Below are 20,406 nucleotides of genomic sequence, written 5' to 3'. Positions count from 1 at the left end.
TACTGGAAGGTCTCGTTGAACTTGGGCGACCAGCTGTTATTCTTGGACTTGGTGGCGTGCTTCCTCTTTTTGTCAGTGAGGTGGGGACCAATGATGTAGACCTCCACGAAGGGACGAAATATCCCCTGGGTCTGCCACTTAATGTCATTAGCAGCAATCACTGAGCGAGAGAGAGAGAGAGAGAGCGAGAAGGTTGATGAGAGAGGAGGGGAAGAGGGTTGGGAAAGAGGTGCAGAAAGAGGTGCATGAGGATGGTTGTTTGAAGAAGATGAGCAGAGATGACATGTAGCTAGTTTGTAGTGCATTTCAAAGAAGCTCAAGTCTAGTGCAATTAGAACGCATGTAAAGCCCATCATCACCCCTACCTTACGCACTCCTGTTCACCTCCCCCTCCCCCTCAGCCCCTCCCTCCATCGCTTCCTCTCTCACCTCTCACAGTGATCTTGTGTTCTCCAGTGTTGGGATGGGTGTAGATCTCCACGTGCATTACCACCTCTCCGATTGGCTCCTCCACTCCCGACCCTGCCAGAGGTCAAGAGTTAACCACCACATCAGACACACAGAGTTGAGATCACTGCTGTTGACCATAGCCAGTGTGTGTGTGTGTGTGTGTGTGACACATTTGGATAGTTCTGAGCTAAATGTAAAAACTGTGTTGATTTCACAAGTTTAAAAAATGAAGGAAAATCAGCTCTATGAATTGGTACTTTTTGGGGGATCGAACCTGTTTACAAAAACAATAGGGGTTCTGCTCGGAACGGAACGATTGGTACCAAAACAAACACACATATACACACACCTCTTGGTAACGAGATGAGCAGGGCTTAGCTGAGCAAGATTTAATACCAGGGTTAAGATCAAGCTACAGGATTGCAGACAAGACTGTAATTCAGTAATGAGGGTAATTCTCCTGAAAACACCTGTTTAAAATGGATAGGTGTAGAGAGAAGGAGAGGGAGGAAGAAATTGAGGGGTGGGTGGGGGTATGCACGGTCACAGGCACTTACCCTTTTCTGGTAATGTGTCTTCGTTGAGGGTATACCTGACCCCCTTCCCTCCATGGACTAGCAGAGAGAGAGGGAGAGAAGACACCTCAGTAGGATCTATTCTTTTAACACATTTCACAATGACAGTTAGCATAAAAAAATAGATCAGACACACAGGCAGATAGACACACACACAGCCAGCGAGCCAGCTACTAGCCAGCCAGACGGACAGCCAGCCAACCAGCCAGCCCACTAGCAAAACAGACGGGCCAGCCAGCCAGCTACTAGCCAGCCAGACGGACAGCCAGCCAGACCACTAGCCAGACAGCCAACCAGACCACTAGCCAGACAGCCAACTAGCCAGACAGACAGACCACTACTAGCCAGACAGACAGACCACTAGCCAGACAGACAGAGACAGAGGGTGTGATGTACCCTGAGCGTTTTGTGAAAGGACAAACTTCCTGATGAGCTTGTCAGTGTGTTGTGTGTAGAGGGACAGGGCGTAGTGCAGAGACTTCAGGTCAGGACTCTTCTCCAGGAACGTCTTCTTCAGACCCACACCACCCGCATGGAAGTATTGCTGCAGGGGCAGAGGTCAACAGGCAGTGTTATTTATCCTTAGAGAGATGTAACATAGTATAACCCTTGTTATAAGACATCCCAATGGCTCGGACATGCTTATAACAAGTTATGAAGCATCATACAGTAGCAGACTTATTATTTACTGCATAGTACACATTATACATACTGTACATGTAGTATACGGTACCTTAATGGTGTCCAATGCCAGCTCTATGATGGCACACTGTTTAGGGGAGAGAGCCTTGGCCTCCTCTCTCACAATGTGCTCCTGCAGTGTACCGGGAAACAGACAACAGAGTTAATGTAACAATGTAGGTAATACGACACAATACACCCCAGGACTGCGTTTTATATGAAACATGCTGTAGAAATCAAGAAAGGAACTCATCCTAATGCGTCATCATAAAGGAACTCATCCTAATGCGTCATCATAAAGGAACTCATCCTAATGCGTCATCATAAAGGAACTCATCCTAATGCGTCATCATAAAGGAACTCATCCTAATGCGTCATCATAAAGGAACTCATCCTAATGCGTCATCATAAAGGAACTCATCCTAATGCGTCATCATAAAGGAACTCATCCTAATGCGTCATCATAAAGGAACTCATCCTAATGCGTCATCATAAAGGAACTCATCCTAATGCGTCATCATAAAGGAACTCATCCTAATGTGTCATCATAAAGGAACTCATCCTAATGCGTCATCATAAAGGAACTCATCCTAATGTGTCATCATAAAGGAACTCATCCTAATGTGTCATCATAAAGGAACTCATCCTAATGTGTCATCATAAAGGAACTCATCCTAATGTGTCATCATAAAGGAACTCATCCTAATATGTCATCATCATTACCTTGAGCTTAGAAAGCTGACCCAACTCCTTAGCTGCATTAAAGATCATCTGAGTGCCCTGTGATGGAGAGAGAGAGCGAGTGCGAGTGAGAGAGCGAGAGTGAGAGTGAGAGTGAGTGAGTGAGTGAGATTAGGATGATTGTGGCGAGAGAAGAGGGGGAATTGGGTAGGGGAGGTGGTGCAGAGAGCGGAGCATGAGGAGGGGGAGAGTTGTTTGAAGAAGATGAGGAGAGTACAAATTACACATACATGTAGTTAAACATGTCACAATAAAGAATGGGGGAAAAAGACATGTGCAGGAGAGGTTTCAAATCCAGGATGGGATTGTGTGGTAACCTCCAATCCATTCAACATACAGGCAACACTGTAGTGGAAGGACACGTTCCTTCTAAAAGAAAAACGTGACAAGGAGAAAAATATGAGACAGGTAAAGGAGGGGAGGAAGAGGAGAAAGGGGACTAAGGAGGGGAGGAAGAGGAGAAAGGGGACTAAGGAGGGGAGGAAGAGGAGAAAGGGGACTAAGGAGGGGAGGAAGAGGAGAAAGGGGACTAAGGAGGGGAGGAAGAGGAGAAAGGGGACTAAAGAGGGGAGGAAGAGGAGAAAGGGGACTAAGGAGGGGAGGAAGAGGAGAAAGGGGACTAAGGAGGGGAGGAAGAGGAGAAAGGGGACTAAGGAGGGGAGGAAGAGGAGAAAGTGGACTAAGGAGGGGAGGAAGAGGAGAAAGGGGACTAAGGAGGGGAGGAAGAGGAGAAAGTGGACTAAGGAGGGGAGGAAGAGGAGAAAGTGGACTAAGGAGGGGAGGAAGAGGAGAAAGTGGACTAAAGAGGGGAGGAAGAGGAGAAAGGGGACTAAGGAGGGGAGGAAGAGGAGAAAGGGGACTAAAGAGGGGAGGAAGAGGAGAAAGGGGACTAAAGAGGGGAGGAAGAGGAGAAAGGGGACTATGGAGGGGAGGAAGAGGAGAAAGGGGACTAAAGAGGGGAGGAAGAGGAGACAGGGGACTAAGGAGGGGAGGAAGAGGAGACAGGGGACTAAAGAGGGGAGGAAGAGGAGAAAGAGGACTAAGGAGGGGAGGAAGAGGAGACAGGGGACTAAGGAGGGGACAGGAAGAGGAGAAAGGGGACAGGAAGAGGAGAAAGGGGACTAACGGGGAGGAAAGGTGCTGTATTCCAGTGGCACCAGGTCAGGTATTCCATGGCTCAGCCGTGCACCATGCTCATTTCTAACATACAGACAAGGTTTGATAATGACACTATACAATGCACTCAAATCAAGCCCTCTCCTCCTATCCACTAGTCACTCATGTAGATCTGGAGGGAGTGGATAGGTGTTAGCCTTACTGCTTACAACAACCCAATCCTTCTGGAGTTTACAAGTAGGCCAGGGGCTGGGGATAAATCTGAGACAGGGAGGGGGTTACACTGAGTAGCATGGGGGACAAGAGGAGTGATGTCACAGGTAGCAGAGGACTCCGTGTGTCCGTGCTGACAGACATCATACAGGGAGAAACACACACTCAATCACGCGAACACACACACACACACACACACACACACACACACACGCACACACACACACACACAGTACTTACTATAACCTGAGGAGAGGGTGGGGCGATGGCGAGAGAGAGGGGGTCAGTGAAACTGCACAGGCCCATCTCAACAAATCAACAACCAAGAAGTAACCATTGAATCCTCTCCATCTTATTCTAGCCAAAGAGTACGTTCCCAACTTCATATTTCTAAATTAATGGTAGATACTGTATTATGCTATTGAAAATAATTTGTAAAGACTGGAAGCAGAGAGAATGTAATGAAGAGAATTATGCTCAGGTTTTTAGACATAAGGAAATGTGTGTGTACGTGTGTGTGTTACTCACCGACTGGTCTGTGAACGGGGGAAGCACAATGCTTTTCTCCATAGTGTTAATGACCAGTTTCCACAGTTCCTTCAGCACTCTCTTCAGCACAGTCTTCTCACAGATCTTAGCAAACAGCGACAGACTAGAGAGGAGAGAATACATCTTAGTATGTTATTGTATTGCTACAAGCTTTTTCAGGCCAACTCCAATATTGTTGTGACTGTGTCACCCTTACATCACATTCACAGCCTGACCTGCTTCTGACTCTCAACCCGCAGACGGCTGCTCTACTTTACCGGATGAGAGGCTAGTAGTTAGCATTAGGGCCGGGGCTAGTAGTTAGCGTTAGGGCCGGGGCTAGTAGTTAGCGTTAGGGCCGGGGCTAGTAGTTAGCGTTAGGGCCGGGGCTAGTAGTTAGCGTTAGGGCCGGGGCTAGTAGTTAGCGTTAGGGCCGGGGCTAGTAGTTAGCGTTAGGGCCGGGGCTAGTAGTTAGCGTTAGGGCCGGGGCTAGTAGTTAGCGTTAGGGCCGGGGCTAGTAGTTAGGGCTGGGGCTAGTATTTAGGGCTGGGGCTAGTATTTAGCGTTAAGGCTGGGGCTAGTAGTTTGCGTTAAGGCTGGGGCTAGTAGTTTGCGTTAAGGCTGGGGCTAGTAGTTAGCGTTAGGGCTGGGGCTAGTAGTTAGCGTTAGGGCTGGGGCTAGTAGTTAGCGTTAGGGCTGGGGCTAGTAGTTAGCGTTAGGGCTGGGGCTAGTAGTTAGCGTTAGGGCTGGGGCTAGTAGTTAGCGTTAGGGCTGGGGCTAGTAGTTAGCGTTAGGGCTGGGGCTAGTAGTTAGCGTTAGGGCTGGGGCTAGTAGTTAGCGTTAGGGCTGGGGCTAGTAGTTAGCGTTAGGGCTGGGGCTAGTAGTTAGCGTTAGGGCTGGGGCTAGTAGTTAGCGTTAGGGCTGGGGCTAGTAGTTAGCGTTAGGGCTGGGGCTAGTAGTTAGCGTTAGGGCTGGGGCTAGTAGTTAGCGTTAGGGCTGGGGCTAGTAGTTAGCGTTAGGGCTGGGGCTAGTAGTTAGCGTTAGGGCTGGGGCTAGTAGTTAGGGTAGCGTTAGGGCTGGGGCTAGTAGTTAGCGTTAGGGCTGGGGCTAGTAGTTAGGGTAGCGTTAGGGCTGGGGATAGTAGTTAGCGTTAGGGCTGGGGCTAGTAGTTAGGATAGGGCTGGGGCTAGTAGTTAGGATAGGGCTGGGGCTAGTAGTTAGCATTAGGGCTGGGGCTAGTAGTTAGCATTAGGGCTGGGGATAGTAGTTAGCATTAGGGCTGGGGATAGTAGTTAGCATTAGGGCTGGGGCTAGTAGATAGGGTTAGGGCTGGGGCTAGTAGTTAGGGTAGCGTTAGGGCTGGGGCTAGTAGTTAGGGTAGCGTTAGGGCTGGGACTAGTAGTTAGTGTTAGGGCTGGGAATAGTAGTTAGTGTTAGGGCTGGGAATAGTAGTTAGCGTTAGGGCCGGGGTTAGTAATTAGCGTTAGGGCCGGGGCTAGTAGTTAGCATTAGGGCCGGGGCTAGTAGTTAGGGTTAGGGCTGGGGCTAGTAGTTAGGGTTAGGGCTGGGGCTAGTAGTTAGGGTTATGGCTGGGGCTAGTAGTTAGGGTTAGGGCTGGGGCTAGTAGTTAGGGTTAGGGCTGGGGCTAGTAGTTAGGGTAGCATTAGGGCTGGGGCTAGTAGTTAGGGTAGCATTAGGGCTGGGGCTAGTAGTTAGGGTAGCATTAGGGCTGGGAATAGTAGTTAGGGTTAGGGCTGGGAATAGTAGTTAGCATTAGGGCCAGGGTTAGTAGTTAGTGTTAGGGCTGGGAATAGTAGTTAGTGTTAGGGCTGGGAATAGTAGTTAGCGTTAGGGCCGGGGCTAGTAGTTAGCATTAGGGCTGGGGCTAGTAGTTAGGGTTAGGGCTGGGGCTAGTAGTTAGGGTTAGGGCTGGGGCTAGTAGTTAGGGTTAGGGCTGGGGCTAGTAGTTAGGGTTAGGGCTGGGGCTAGTAGTTAGGGTTAGGGCTGGGGCTAGTAGTTAGCATTAGGGCTGGGGCTAGTAGTTAGCGTTAGGGCTGGGGCTAGTAGTTAGCGTTAGGGCTGGGGATTGTAGTTAGCGTTAGGGCTGAGGCTAGTAGTTAGCATTAGGGCTGGGGCTAGTAGTTAGCATTAGGGCTGGGGATAGTAGTTAGCATTAGGGCTGGGGCTAGTAGATAGGGTTAGGGCTGGGGCTAGTAGATAGGGTAGCGTTAGGGCTGGGGCTAGTAGTTAGGGTAGCGTTAGGGCTGGGACTAGTAGTTAGTGTTAGGGCTGGGAATAGTAGTTAGCGTTAGGGCCGGGGTTAGTAATTAGCGTTAGGGCCGGGGCTAGTAGTTAGCGTTAGGGCCGGGGCTAGTAGTTAGGGTTAGGGCTGGGGCTAGTAGTTAGGGTTAGGGCTGGGGCTAGTAGTTAGGGTTAGGGCTGGGGCTAGTAGTTAGGGTTAGGGCTGGGGCTAGTAGTTAGGGTTAGGGCTGGGGCTAGTAGTTAGGGTTAGGGCTGGGGCTAGTAGTTAGGGTTAGGGCTGGGGCTAGTAGTTAGGGTTAGGGCTGGGGCTAGTAGTTAGGGTTAGGGCTGGGGCTAGTAGTTAGGGTTAGGGCTGGGGCTAGTAGTTAGGGTTAGGGCTGGGGCTAGTAGTTAGGGTTAGGGCTGGGGCTAGTAGTTAGGGTTAGGGCTGGGGCTAGTAGTTAGGGTTAGGGCTGGGGCTAGTAGTTAGGGTTAGGGCTGGGGCTAGTAGTTAGGGTAGCATTAGGGCTGGGGCTAGTAGTTAGGGTAGCGTTAGGGCTGGGGCTAGTAGTTAGGGTAGCGTTAGGGCTGGGACTAGTAGTTAGTGTTAGGGCTGGGAATAGTAGTTAGCATTAGGGCCGGGGTTAGTAATTAGCGTTAGGGCCGGGGCTAGTAGTTAGGGTTAGGGCTGGGGCTAGTAGTTAGGGTTAGGGCTGGGGCTAGTAGTTAGGGTTATGGCTGGGGCTAGTAGTTAGGGTTAGGGCTGGGGCTAGTAGTTAGGGTTAGGGCTGGGGCTAGTAGTTAGGGTTAGGGCTGGGGCTAGTAGTTAGGGTTAGGGCTGGGGCTAGTAGTTAGGGTTAGGGCTGGGGCTAGTAGTTAGGGTTAGGGCTGGGGCTAGTAGTTAGGGTTAGGGCTGGGGCTAGTAGTTAGGGTTAGGGCTGGGGCTAGTAGTTAGGGTTAGGGCTGGGGCTAGTAGTTAGGGTTATGGCTGGGGCTAGTAGTTAGGGTTAGGGCTGGGGCTAGTAGTTAGGGTTAGGGCTGGGGCTAGTAGTTAGGGTAGCATTAGGGCTGGGGCTAGTAGTTAGGGTAGCATTAGGGCTGGGGCTAGTAGTTAGGGTAGCATTAGGGCTGGGGCTAGTAGTTAGGGTTAGGGCTGGGAATAGTAGTTAGCATTAGGGCCAGGGTTAGTAGTTAGTGTTAGGGCTGGGAATAGTAGTTAGCATTAGGGCTGGGGCTAGTAGTTAGGGTTAGGGCTGGGGCTAGTAGTTAGGGTTAGGGCTGGGGCTAGTAGTTCGGGTTAGGGCTGGGGCTAGTAGTTAGGGTAGCATTAGGGCTGGGGCTAGTAGTTAGGGTAGCATTAGGGCTGGGGCTAGTAGTTAGGGTAGCATTAGGGCTGGGGCTAGTAGTTAGGGTAGCATTAGGGCTGGGGCTAGTAGTTAGGGTAGCATTAGGGCTGGGGCTAGTAGTTAGGGTTAGGGCTGGGAATAGTAGTTAGCATTAGGGCCAGGGTTAGTAGTTAGTGTTAGGGCTGGGAATAGTAGTTAGCATTAGGGCCGGGGTTAGTAATTAGCGTTAGGGCCGGGGCTAGTAGTTAGCATTAGGGCTGGGGCTAGTAGTTAGGGTTAGGGCTGGGGCTAGTAGTTAGGGTTAGGGCTGGGGCTAGTAGTTAGGGTTAGGGCTGGGGCTAGTAGTTAGGGTTAGGGCTGGGGCTAGTAGTTAGGGTTAGGGCTGGGGCTAGTAGTTAGGGTAGCATTAGGGCTGGGGCTAGTAGTTAGGGTTAGGGCTGGGAATAGTAGTTAGCATTAGGGCCAGGGTTAGTAATTAGGGTTAGGGCTGGGGCTAGTAGTTAGGGTTAGGGCTGGGGCTAGTAGTTAGGTTAGCATTAGGGCCAGTAGTTAGCGTTAGGGCCGGGGATAGTAGTTAGCGTTAGGGCAGGGGCTAGTTGTTAGCGTTAGGGCCAGGGATAGTAGTTAGCATTAGGGCCGGGGCTAGTAGTTAGCGTTAGGGCAGGGGCTAATAGTTAGCGTTAGAGCTTGGGCTAGTAGTTAGCGTTAGGGCCGGGGCTAGTAGTTAGGTTAGAGCTGGGGCTAGTAGTTAGGTTAGCGTTAGGGCTGGGGCAAGTAGTTAGCGTTAGGGCTGGGGCTAATAGTTGGGATTAGAGCTGGGGCTAGTAGTTAGGGCTGGGGATAGTAGTTAGCATTAGAGCTGGGGCTAGTAGTTAGGGTTAGGGCTGGGGCTAGTAGTTAGGTTAGAATTAGGGCTAGTAGTTAGCGTTAGGGCTGGGGATAGTAGTTAGCATTAGTGCCGGGGCTAGTAGTTAGCGTTAGGGCAGGGGCTAGTTGTTAGCATTAGGGCTAGGGATAGTAGTTAGCATTAGGGCCGGGGCTAGTAGTTAGCATTAGGGCTGAGGCTAGTAGTTAGCGTTAGAGCTGGGGCTAGTAGTTAGGGTTAGGGCCGGGGCTAGTAGTTAGGGTTAGGGCCGGGGCTAGTAGTTAGGTTAGCGTTAGGGCCGGAGCTAGTAGTTAGCGTTAGGGCAGGGGCTAGTTGTTAGCGTTAGGGCCGGGGCTAGTAGTTAGCATTAGGGCAGGGGCTAGTAGTTAACGTTAGGGCAGGGGCTAGTTATTACATGGATCTCCCCATTATAATCTGAATGTCTTGTTTGACTTTTGAGACTTGTATGTGACCAATACACTACATGTTCAAAAGTATGTAGACACCCCTTCAAATTTATGCATTCCGCTATTTCAGCCACACCCTTTGCTGACAGGTGTATAAAATTTAGCACACAGACATGCAGTCTCTACAGACAAACATTGGCTCAGTGACTTTCAACGTGGCACAGTCATAGGATAGCATCTTTTCAACAAGTCAGTTCGTCAAATGTCCGCCCTGCTAGAGCTGTCCCGGTCAACTGTAAGCGCAGTTAATTAATATGAAGTGGAAATGTATAGGAGCAACAATGGCTCAGCCGCGAGTGGTAGGCCACACAAGCTCACCGAACGGGACAGGCAAGTGCTGAAGCACGTACCGTCTAAAAATCCTCTGTCCTCGATTGCAACACTCACTACTGAGTTCCAAACTGCCTCTGGAAGCAACTTCAGCAAAATAACTGTTCGTCAGGAGCTTCATGAAATGGGTTTCCATGGCCGAGCAGCCGCACACAAGCCGGCTGGAGTGGAGTAAAGTTGGACTCTGGAGCAGTGGAAACGCGTTTTCTGGAGTGATGAATCACAGTTTGCCATCTGGCAGTCCGACACACAAATCTGGGTTTGGTGGATGCCAGCAGAACGCTACCAGCCCCAATGCATAGTGCCAACTGTAAAGTTTGGGGATGGAAAGATAATGGTCTGGGGCTGTTTTTCATGGTTCGGGCTAGGACCCTTAGATAAAGTGAAGGGAAATCTTAACGCCACAGCATGCAATGACATTATAGACGATTATGTACTTCCAACTCTGTGGCAACAGTTTGGGGAAGGCCCTTTCCCGTTTCAGCATGACAATGTCCCTGTGCGCAAAGCAAGGTCCATACAGAAATGGTTTGTCGAGATACCTGTGTGTGTGGTGTGTGTGTGGTGTGTGTGTTTGTGTTTGTGGTGTGTGGTGTGTGGTGTGCGTGTGTGCGTGTGTGAGTGGTGTGTGTGCGTGTGCGGTGTGTGTGCATGTGTGTGTGGTGTGTGGTGTGTGGTGTGTGCGTGTGTGGTGTGTGCGTGTGTGGTGTGAGTGGTGTGTGTGTGTGCGTGTGCGATGTGTGTGTGTGGTGTGTGTGTGTGGTGTGTGTGTGTGTGTGTGTTTGTGGTGTGTGGGTGTGTGAGTGGTGTGTGGTGTGTGGTGTGGTGTGGTGTGCGTGGTGTGTGTGGTGTGGTGTGGTGTGCGTGTGGTGTGTGCGTGGTGTGTGGTGTGTGTGTGCGTGGTGTGTGGTGTGTGTGTGTGTAGTGTGTGGTGTGTGTTTGTGTGTGTGTGGTGTGTGTGCACGGCTCGGTCTCTGTGTCTCACTTGGTGTCGAGGAAGTCCATGATGGGCTGCAGGACGTTGTCTGCATCCCCGGCCACGCTGTTGTTGTCTGTAACAGTCTGTCCCTTCACCTGGCCCAAGATATCTCCCATCTGCTTTACATTTTCCTCAATCTGGGGCTGAAAACTATATACAGACAGACACACAGACAACAATCAAAACCCACAACTCTGGGTAGTATTCATTAGGCACCAAGCGGAAGAAAGCTGATTGAAAGAGGGAGTTCCAAAACGTTTTCCATTGCATGTCCTAATGAATACAACCCTGAAAGCGCCATGTTTCAACTAAACAAGTCCACACATACCCACACACAAATACACACGCACACACACCTGACGGCAAAGATCCTACTAAGGTCGTCCATGACGTTGTTGAGCTTTAATTGCAGGTCCTTCAGGAAGTCACTGGCCTCCACGTTCAGCTGGGGGCAGGAAGTAAGTGTCCTTAATACATTTATTTACATAGCAGGAAGTGTCCTTAATACATGTATTTACATAGCAGGAAGTGTCCTACATACATGTATTTAGTAAATGACATACTGTAGGTACAGTGTAATTACATTGTAGGTATACATTTTTACAATATGGTTTGTGTGATAGCTCATAGAGGTCTGAGTGATGACTCATAGAGGTCTGAGTGATGACTCATAGAGGTCTGAGTGATGACTCATAGAGGTCTGAGTGATGACTCAGAGTTCTGAGTGATGGCTCATAGAGGTCGGAGTGATGGCTCATAGAGGTCTGAGTGATGACTCATAGAGGTCTGAGTGATGACTCATAGAGGTCTGAGTGATGACTCATAGAGGTCTGAGTGATGACTCATAGAGGTCGGAGTGATGACTCATAGAGGTCGGAGTGATGACTCATAGAGGTCGGAGTGATGACTCATAGAGGTCGGAGTGATGACTCATAGAGGTCAGAGTGATGACTCATAGAGGTCGGAGTGATGGCTCATAGAGGTCTGAGTGATGACTCATAGAGGTCTGAGTGATGGCTCATAGAGGTCAGAGTGATGGCTGTGGACGTTGACAGACTCACATTTTTGCCTCCCATGGCCTCAAACATCTTCTCCAGCTGCACTCTAAGCTGTTGGATGTTATTCATGATGATGCAGGGCTGAAGAAGACACAAATAAGGAGAGATCATATTTTACATATCTCTCTGTATCTTTCGGATATGAGCAGAGAGAGATAAGTTGTATCTTGCTGAGACAGACAGACAGACAGACAGACAGACAGACAGACAGACAGACAGACAGACAGACAGACAGACAGACAGACAGACAGACAGACAGACAGACAGACAGACAGACACAGAAGGCTCAGTGAGTGTTCACTATAGATGAGTCAGTCCTTTGGGAGACTTAGTTCCCCTGGGAGCCAGTCCAGCTTCTCCCTTTAGACCACATTCAGCTAATCAAACACTCCTGCCCTTACACACACACAGTTTCCCTAACCTACCACTTTCTCTTTCTCTTTGTTCCCACATTGTTTAGGGAACTCTTTGGAAATGATCTCAGCATAGGACAGCAGAACGTTCCCGATGGTCTAAGAGAGAGAGAGATACAGAGAGAGAGAGATAGATAGAGAGAGAGATAGATAGAGAGATACAGAGAGAGACAGAGAGAAAGAGATATACAGAGAGAGAGAGAGATACAGAGATACAGAGAGGGAGATACGGAGAAAGGGAGAGATGTTTATCATCTGAATGAGCATCTTCTGCATCATCTAACCATATCAGTGTTATTGTCGGCCATATTGGTAAGGCCTAAGGGTGGTACCTTGGCGAATCTCTTCATGTAGTTGCCTACGATCTGGGGGTCAGGACATTCTAACTTGCGTATGATCTCAAAGCTCTGGTTGAGCTGAGAGAACACATCCACCACCGAACAGGAGAACAGAGCATGCTCTGACGTCACCTGGAACTGTATGGGGTAAGAGAGGCAGGGGGGTGGGGGGTTAAAAAGCACTCGGATATCTAACAAAAGGCACTACTGGGATCCCCACACTTCAAAGAACAGGAGAGGGATGCCCCCTTTCTCAAGCCAATACATTCTCTATGAATGGACAGTGTGTGTGGCTGGTTCCTCTCTTCATCAGGTGAATGGTGATTAGTGATATGATGGGGAGCAGAGGCCTCATTAACACCCCTGTCATTAGAGGATTATTGATCATGTCGTGAAGGGGGGGGTGGGGTGGCGGTGGGACTGGTTTCCTGCTGACACAGGAAACAGGAAGCTGCTGTAGGCAACAGTAATTGGGATAGATAGATAGAGGGAGGGAGGGGTAGATAGATAGAGGGAGGGGTAGATAGATAGAGGGAGGGGTAGATAGATAGAGGGAGGGGTAGATAGATAGAGGGAGGGGTAGATAGATAGAGGGAGGGGTAGATAGATAGAGGGAGGGGTAGATAGATAGAGGGAGGGGTAGATAGATAGAGGGAGGGGTAGATAGATAGAGGGAGGGGTAGATAGATAGAGGGAGGGGTAGATAGATAGAGGGAGGGGTAGATAGATAGAGGGAGGGGTAGATAGATAGAGGGATAGATAGAGGGAGGGATAGATAGAGGGAGGGAGGGATAGATAGAGGGAGGGAGGGATAGATAGAGGGAGGGAGGGAGGGATAGATAGAGGGAGCAGTAACTTCTGTGTTGGGTGTTTACACCCTTTGCAGCTTGTCCAGTGAAACTGCATATTGCAACTGGTCTAATAGACCTACACAGACATGGCTTATCATCATGTATAAAGTTACTTTAAAGTTATTATTATTGAGAAATAACTACATAATTACAATTTGACCATGTATTGACTAGCAAATGCCACATAAATAGGGGCCTGTAAAACAAAACATATCTCAGAAAGGAAATAGATGTGAATTTACCCCGTCCTTTGTGTCCCTCACTAGGGCACCGTGCAGGAAGTCTCTGGACACTTCCTCGTTCTCGTCCAACCACTGGATGACAAACGGCTCGAACCACCTATGAGGCGGCAGAGAAGGGGTCCACAAAAACCTCTCATTATGTGATAACACCCCCCCCCCCCCCCCATTTTGTTTTTTACAAAAATCAATGGACTTTCCATAAAAAAAAGAGCTGAATAAGATGAGATAAAGAACACTCACGCTGGGTACTCCGGTACACGTTTCTGGAAGGTGGGCAGCTCTTTGCAGTATTCGTTGTAGAGCCACTTCACCTTGAAGTGCAGGTTCATGTAATCAGCACTCTTACACAGCCGGTTCTTCTCATGCTCTGACAATGATAGAGAATAGTAGGGGAGATTTGGAACATATTCATTCATAGTACACACAGGCACACAATCTCACACACAGACGCACGCACACACACACTTACCCTCCATGGCATATCTCATATCTTGAGCAAACATGTTCCACATGACCTCTGCACTGATCACGCCCACATTCAGTTCCTGAGGAAACCTGCGCGGGACAGGAGAACAGTGTTCAGAGAGAAAGAGAGAAAGAGAGAAAGAGAGAAAGAGAGAAAGAGAGAAAGAAAGAAAGAAAGAGAGAGAGGTAGAGAGACAGAGAGACTCACTGGTTGAGACAGGGTGTATAGGAGTTCTTGTCTTCCTCTATGATGGAGACGATGAGGGTGATGAGTTTTGACCAGAAGTCCAAGTTCTTGATACTGGGACCCTGCTCTTCTGGAACGTCAGCCTTAGCCTGGAGAGAGAGAGGAAGGTCAGACAGACATACACACAGGCAAGCACAGGCAAGCACGTTGATGTGGAAAATTCGATCCAAAGATTAGGCAGAGACTAATTTATAATGATAATAGTGAATCTTTAATAGATTCAAGCAGCAGGTAGATCCATCTCTGATCTCAGTCAGGGAAGGAGCTCCCAGAGTACATGGTTCCATGTCTCTTATATAGCGAGGGAGATCCCTCTCTGATCTCAGTCAGGGAAGGAGCTCCCAGAGTACATGGTTCCATGTCTCTTATATAGCGAGGGAGATCCCTCTCTGATCTCAGTCAGGGAAGGAGCTCCCAGAGTACATGGTTCCATGTCTCTTATATAGCGAGGGAGATCCCTCTCTGATCTCAGTCAGGGAAGGAGCTCCCAGAGTACATGGTTCCATGTCTCTTATATAGCGAGGGAGATCCCTCTCTGATCTCAGTCAGGGAAGGAGCTCCCAGAGTACATGGTTCCATGTCTCTTATATAGCGAGGGAGATCCCTCTCTGATCTCAGTCAGGGAAGGAGCTCCCAGAGTACATGGTTCCATGTCTCTTATATAGCGAGGGAGATCCCTCTCTGATCTCAGTCAGGGAAGGAGCTCCCAGAGTACATGGTTCCATGTCTCTTATATAGCGAGGGAGATCCCTCTCTGATCTCAGTCAGGGAAGGAGCTCCCAGAGTACATGGTTCCATGTCTCTTATATAGCGAGGGAGATAGAGGTAATAATACAATCATATTGTTTACACAACAGTTCTTTATACAAGCAACAGTTCCGGAACACATTGGCCTTGTGTTAGGGTGCAGACATACCAAGAGTCTATAACAGGCATAGCATCACAGTCCAACACAGAACAGACCATAACACTTCAGAAGTTACAACAACTCACCCCATTTCTGCCACAACAATGTGCACACACGCACATAAACACACACAAACACACATACTCACAGGGTCTGTCTGGTACTCTCTGCTGTAGAGTTCATGACAGTTGTTGAAGATGTATTCATAGGTGGAGTTGAGACAGGCTTTAACACAGTCCTTCACCACCTGACTGGCCCTGGGGGGGCTCTGCAGCTCCTGGACCTGATCACACAGGAGGGTCAGAGGTCAGTTAGTTTAGCATTAGAATGACCAGTCAGTTCCAAAACATTGTCACTCTTGATAAAGATTTTTATTGAACCTTTATTTAACTAGGCAAGTCAGTTAAGAACAAATTCTTATTTTCAATGACAGCCTAGGAACAGTGGGTTAACTGCCTGTTCAGGGGCAGAATGACAGATTTGTACCTTGTCAGCTCGGGGATTTGAACTTGCAACCTTCCGGTTACTAGTCCAACGCTCTAACCACTAGGCTACCCTGAGGAGCAAAACAATTATTGGCACCCCTTTTTTCAATACCTTGTGAGGATAACGGCACAAAGCTTTTACAAAATATATTTGATGAGACTGGAAAACACAGTGGGAGGGATCTTAGACCAGTCCTCCATACAGAATATTTCTAGATCCTTGATATCCTTCATCTGCACTTATGGTCTGCCCTCTCCAATTCAAACCACAGGTTTTCAATGGGGTTGAAGTCCAGAGACTGATGGCCACTGCAAAATGTTGTTGATGCCGTTGACCTTAAAGTAACTGACCAGTGAAAATCTCACTTTTAAAAGCACACAGTCTGTCAACATCCCCACATCAAGTTCTTTGAAAGGCTGGTCATGGCTCACATCAACACCATCATCCCAGAAACCCTAGAACCACTCAATTTGCATACCGCTCCAACAGATCCACAGATGATGCAGCCTCTATTGCACTCCACACTACCCTTTCACACCTGGACAAAAGGAACACCTATGTGAGAATGCTTTTCATTGACTCCAGCTCAGCGTTCAACACCATAGTGCCCTCAAAGCTCATTACTAAGCTAAGGACCCTGGGACTAAACACCTCCCTATGCAACTGGATCATGGACTTCCTGACGGGCCTCCCCCAGGTGGTGATGGTAGGTAACAACACATCTGCCACGCTGATCCTCAACACAGGGGCCCCTCAGGGGCACGTCCCCATTCTCATCGACGGGGCTGTAGTGGAGCAGGTTGAGAGCTACAAGTTCCTTTGTGTCCACATCACCAACAAACTAATATGGTCCAAGCACACCAAAACAGTTGTGAAGCGGGCACGACAAAACCTATTCCCCCCCAGGAGACTGAAAAGATTTGGCATGGGCCCTCAGATCCTCAAAAGGTTCTACAGCTGCACCATCCTAACTGGTTGCATCACTGCCTGGTGTGGCAACTGCTCGGCCTCCGACCGTAAGGCACTGCAGAGGCCCAATACATCACTGGGGCCAAGCTTCCTGCTATCCAGGACCTCTTTACCAGGCGGTGTCAGAGGAAGGTCCTAAAAATTGTCAAAGACTCCAGCCACCCTAGTCATAGACTGTTCTCTCTGCTACCACACGGCAAGCGGTACCGGAGCGCCAAGTCTAGGTCCAAGAGGCTTCTAAACAGCTTCTACCCCCAAGCCATAAGACTCCTAAACATCTAGTCAAATGGTTAGCCAGACTATTTGCATTCCCCCCCCCCCCCTTCTCCACACCACTGCCACTCTCTGTTGTCATCTATGCATAGTCACTTTAATAAACTAAACCTACACATACAGTTGAAGTCAGAAGTTTACATACACTTATGTTGGAGTCATTAAAACTCGTTTTTCAACCACTCCACACATAGTTTTGGCAAGTCAGTTAGGACATCTACTTTGTGCATGACACAAGTCATTTTTCCAACAATTGTTTACAGACTATTATTTACAGATTATTTCACTGTATCACAATTCCAGTGGGTCAGAAGTTTACATACACTAAGTTTAAACAGCTTGGAAAATTCCAGAAAATGATGTCATGACTTCAGAAACTTCTGATAGGCTAATTGACATAATTTTAGTCAATTGGAGGTGTACCTGTGGATGTATTTCAAGGCCTACCTTCAAACTCAGTGCCTCTTTGCTTGGCATCATGGGAAAATCAAAATAAATGAGCAAAAAAATTGTAGACCTCCACAAGCCTGGTTCCTCCTTGGGAGCAATTTCCAAACACCTGAAGGTACCACGTTCATCTGTACAAACAATAGTACGCAAGTATAAACCCCAATGGGACCATGCAGGCGTCATACCGCTCAGGAAGGAGACGCGTTCTGTCTCCTAGAGATGAACGTACTTTGGTGCCAAAAGTGCAAATCAATCCCAGAACAAGAGCAATGGACCTTGTGAAGATGCTGGAGGAAACAGGTACAAAATTATATCCACAATAAAACGAGTCCTATATCGACACAACCTGAAAGGCCGCTCAGCAAGGAAGAAGCCACTGTGTAACGGCTCTCTTCTATCTCCTCCTCTGACGAAGAGGTAGAACAAGGATCGGACCAAAATGCAGCGTGATGATGATTCATGATTTATTTAAATGAAGGAAAACCCTATACAAGCGGAAACTACAAAAATAACGAAATGAAATAACGAAAACCGAAACAGCCCTTTATTTTTTATTTTTTATAAAAATAATTTATTATCTTCAATACCATTCATTCTTTACAACTCATAATTTTCATACATACTCAAATAATGGTATTTTAATTTAACTAATTTAACTAAACATAAACCCCAAACAAAACCTCAGGGGAGCATCTTCCCTCCCGTCACCCTACAAAATACCTTTCCCTATCTCCCCATCCCTAATCTATCCCCTTACAAATCTAAATGACACCCAGCCCTAAACCCCCCTTCCACCTCTCCCGAGCAGCATGCTGCCCCCACTTCCTCTCCTCCCTCTTCATCCTCCCCCTCAAATCTCCTTCCACCCTCCTCACTATCCCTTCCACCCCCCAATCTCTCCCTGTCTTCACCATGTTCTGCCTGGCTTCCCACAGCCCCCGTTTAAAGAGACTCATGAGAAGCCAGAGCAGAAACCTGTCCCTATCCGTCCCTCTCGCTCTCCCTACACCTCTCTCTAACCTGGCCCACATCAATACAAAGTCCCCCCTTACCAAACCTAACAACACCCGTGCCCTAGACCATACTACTCCGGCAAAGGCACAGTCCCAAAAGACATGGCGCACAGTCTCCTCCCTGCCACAAGAGGATCTTGGACAGGTGGGGGATTGCACCAAACTATACCGGTACATGATGGAACGTACCGGCAAGCACCTATGGAGGCTCAACCAATTCAGGTCCTTGAGCCTGTTGTCCAGACCCCGCGTCTGCACTCCCTCCCAGACCACTTCCGAGATGCCCACTACAGGCACCGGACTCCCTGCCTTTCTGGCCTCCTCGTACAGGTGCCTGTGATCTAAACCTACTCGGGCAACTTCAACCTCAGGGTGCGCACGCAGCCACTTGGCCGCATGACCAAAGTGCCACGGCAGCTGTTCTGCCCGAGGACCCGTGTTAGACCACACCATTATGCTTCTCGCCTGATATGAGAAGAACACCCGCAGGAGGTAACCGGATGGGTGTATCACTGGATGAGCAAGCTCCGTTAACAAGAAAGAAACAAAAATTGTGTCCAGCTTGAGGGGGAAATGTGGTACCCCCCTACCTCCCTCCCCGATGGGACAGATCATGCGCGCCCTGGCGACCCACTCGCACCTGCCACTCCACATGAACTGAAACACAAGCCTCACTAGAGGCCTCCTCAGACAAGCCGGCAATGGGTAGATGTACGCCAAATACAAAAGAGACGGCAACACATCCACCTTTAGGACCAGGACTTTGCCCATAAAAGACAAATACCTAGCCTTCCACATTGCTAGCTTCCTCTGTACCACTGCGATACGCATGTTCCAGTTCAGCGTCGCTGAGCCGGAGGTCTCAAAATGGACCCCGAGAATCCTCAGGGCCCCCTCACAGAGAGATAACCCCCCGGGCACATCCGTTCTACCGCACCATCTACCGAAAAACTTGACGGAAGACTTTGCATGGTTCAGAACCGCTCCCGACGCTCGGGTGAAATCCCCAAAGATGGCAAGGGACCTTGTCAGGCACGAGTCCTTGCACAGGAGCAAGGAAGTGTCGTCGGCGTACTGCGTCATCTTAACACGCAGCCCACCACTTCCAGGGATCAACAAGCCTTCCACCCCTGTGTCTGCCCTAATGGCAGCCCCCAGAGGCTCCATGTACAGAACGAAGAGGAGAGCCGAGAGTGGGCACCCCTGCCTGACCCCAGACGAGAGGTCAAAAACGTCACCCAAGTGACTATTTACACTAACTCGGCACCCCGCTCCGACATATAATGTACGAATCCATCCTATGAACTTCTCCCCAAATCCTAATCGACCTAACACTCTGAATAAAAAGGATCTATTCACGCGATCAAAGGCTTTCGCCTGATCTAGCGCTGCTACCATTAAAGGCAGTCCTCTATCTTCAACCCAAGCGATGGAGTCCCTGATTAACTGTAGGTTCCATCTAATAGAGCGGCCCTCTACCCCGCACGTCTGATCCTCATGAACGACGTAGGGAAGGGCTGTGCGCAACCGGTCTGCTAAAACCTTTGCAAGTAGCTTGTAATCTACGCACAGCATGGTCAATGGCCGCCAGTTGCCAAGGTCTGTTACTTCCCCCTTCTTATATAAAAGTGACAGCACACCAACAGCCATTGATCCCCCCGGGACCCCCGTCTCAAGGATGGCCTTCAAGACTTCGAGGACCACTGGTCCAAGTATACCCCAAAACTTGAGATAAAACTCAGCCGGCAGCCCATCCATCCCAGGCACCTTCCCTTTTCCCATCCTCCTAAGAGCGCTCTCAACCTCTTCTAGTGAAATCTGGGCCTCCATCACTTCTCTAATGTCCTCCGGCAACCGCCTGGACAAGTGTTCTAAAAACACATTTCCCTGCTCTACATCTATTTCCCTTTCCTTAAATAAACCTTGGAAATGATCAGTTGTCACCCTGACCATATCCTCTGGTTCTCTAACTATACTACCATTTTCTTCCCTAATGCCATGCATTACCTTCCTACTCTGTCTGGCCCTAACCGACTTAAAGAACATAGCGGAACAAGTCTCATTGTGTTCTAGAAAGCCACTATGCGCACGCTCCAGGAAAGCTCGAGCCTTCCGCTCCTGCAACTCCCTGAGCTGCGCCTTTAGGGTAGCGGATCTCTCCC

The 20,406-nt window shown here is 49.0% G+C and overlaps 1 protein-coding gene across 1 annotated transcript in view; it reads right to left on the bottom strand.

The window, feature by feature from the left end:
• The window catches only part of LOC109874760 (protein unc-13 homolog A), a 97,197-nt gene that overhangs the window by 4,670 nt on the left and 72,121 nt on the right, over positions 1-20,406 (bottom strand). Inside the window, 17 exon segments of the mRNA XM_031810303.1 lie at positions 1-160; positions 430-522; positions 1,008-1,064; positions 1,422-1,569; positions 1,759-1,839; positions 2,430-2,486; positions 4,305-4,428; positions 10,539-10,682; positions 10,889-10,977; positions 11,594-11,671; positions 12,016-12,102; positions 12,336-12,479; positions 13,435-13,531; positions 13,675-13,801; positions 13,904-13,989; positions 14,108-14,235; positions 15,202-15,336. Of these exon segments, the coding sequence (XP_031666163.1) occupies positions 1-160; positions 430-522; positions 1,008-1,064; positions 1,422-1,569; positions 1,759-1,839; positions 2,430-2,486; positions 4,305-4,428; positions 10,539-10,682; positions 10,889-10,977; positions 11,594-11,671; positions 12,016-12,102; positions 12,336-12,479; positions 13,435-13,531; positions 13,675-13,801; positions 13,904-13,989; positions 14,108-14,235; positions 15,202-15,336 (1,835 nt within the window).

The sequence above is a fragment of the Oncorhynchus kisutch genome, linkage group LG30, assembly GCF_002021735.2.
Source record: "Oncorhynchus kisutch isolate 150728-3 linkage group LG30, Okis_V2, whole genome shotgun sequence".
NCBI classification, from domain to species: domain Eukaryota; kingdom Metazoa; phylum Chordata; class Actinopteri; order Salmoniformes; family Salmonidae; genus Oncorhynchus; species Oncorhynchus kisutch.
This window is presented reverse-complemented; position numbering and strand designations above follow the sequence as displayed.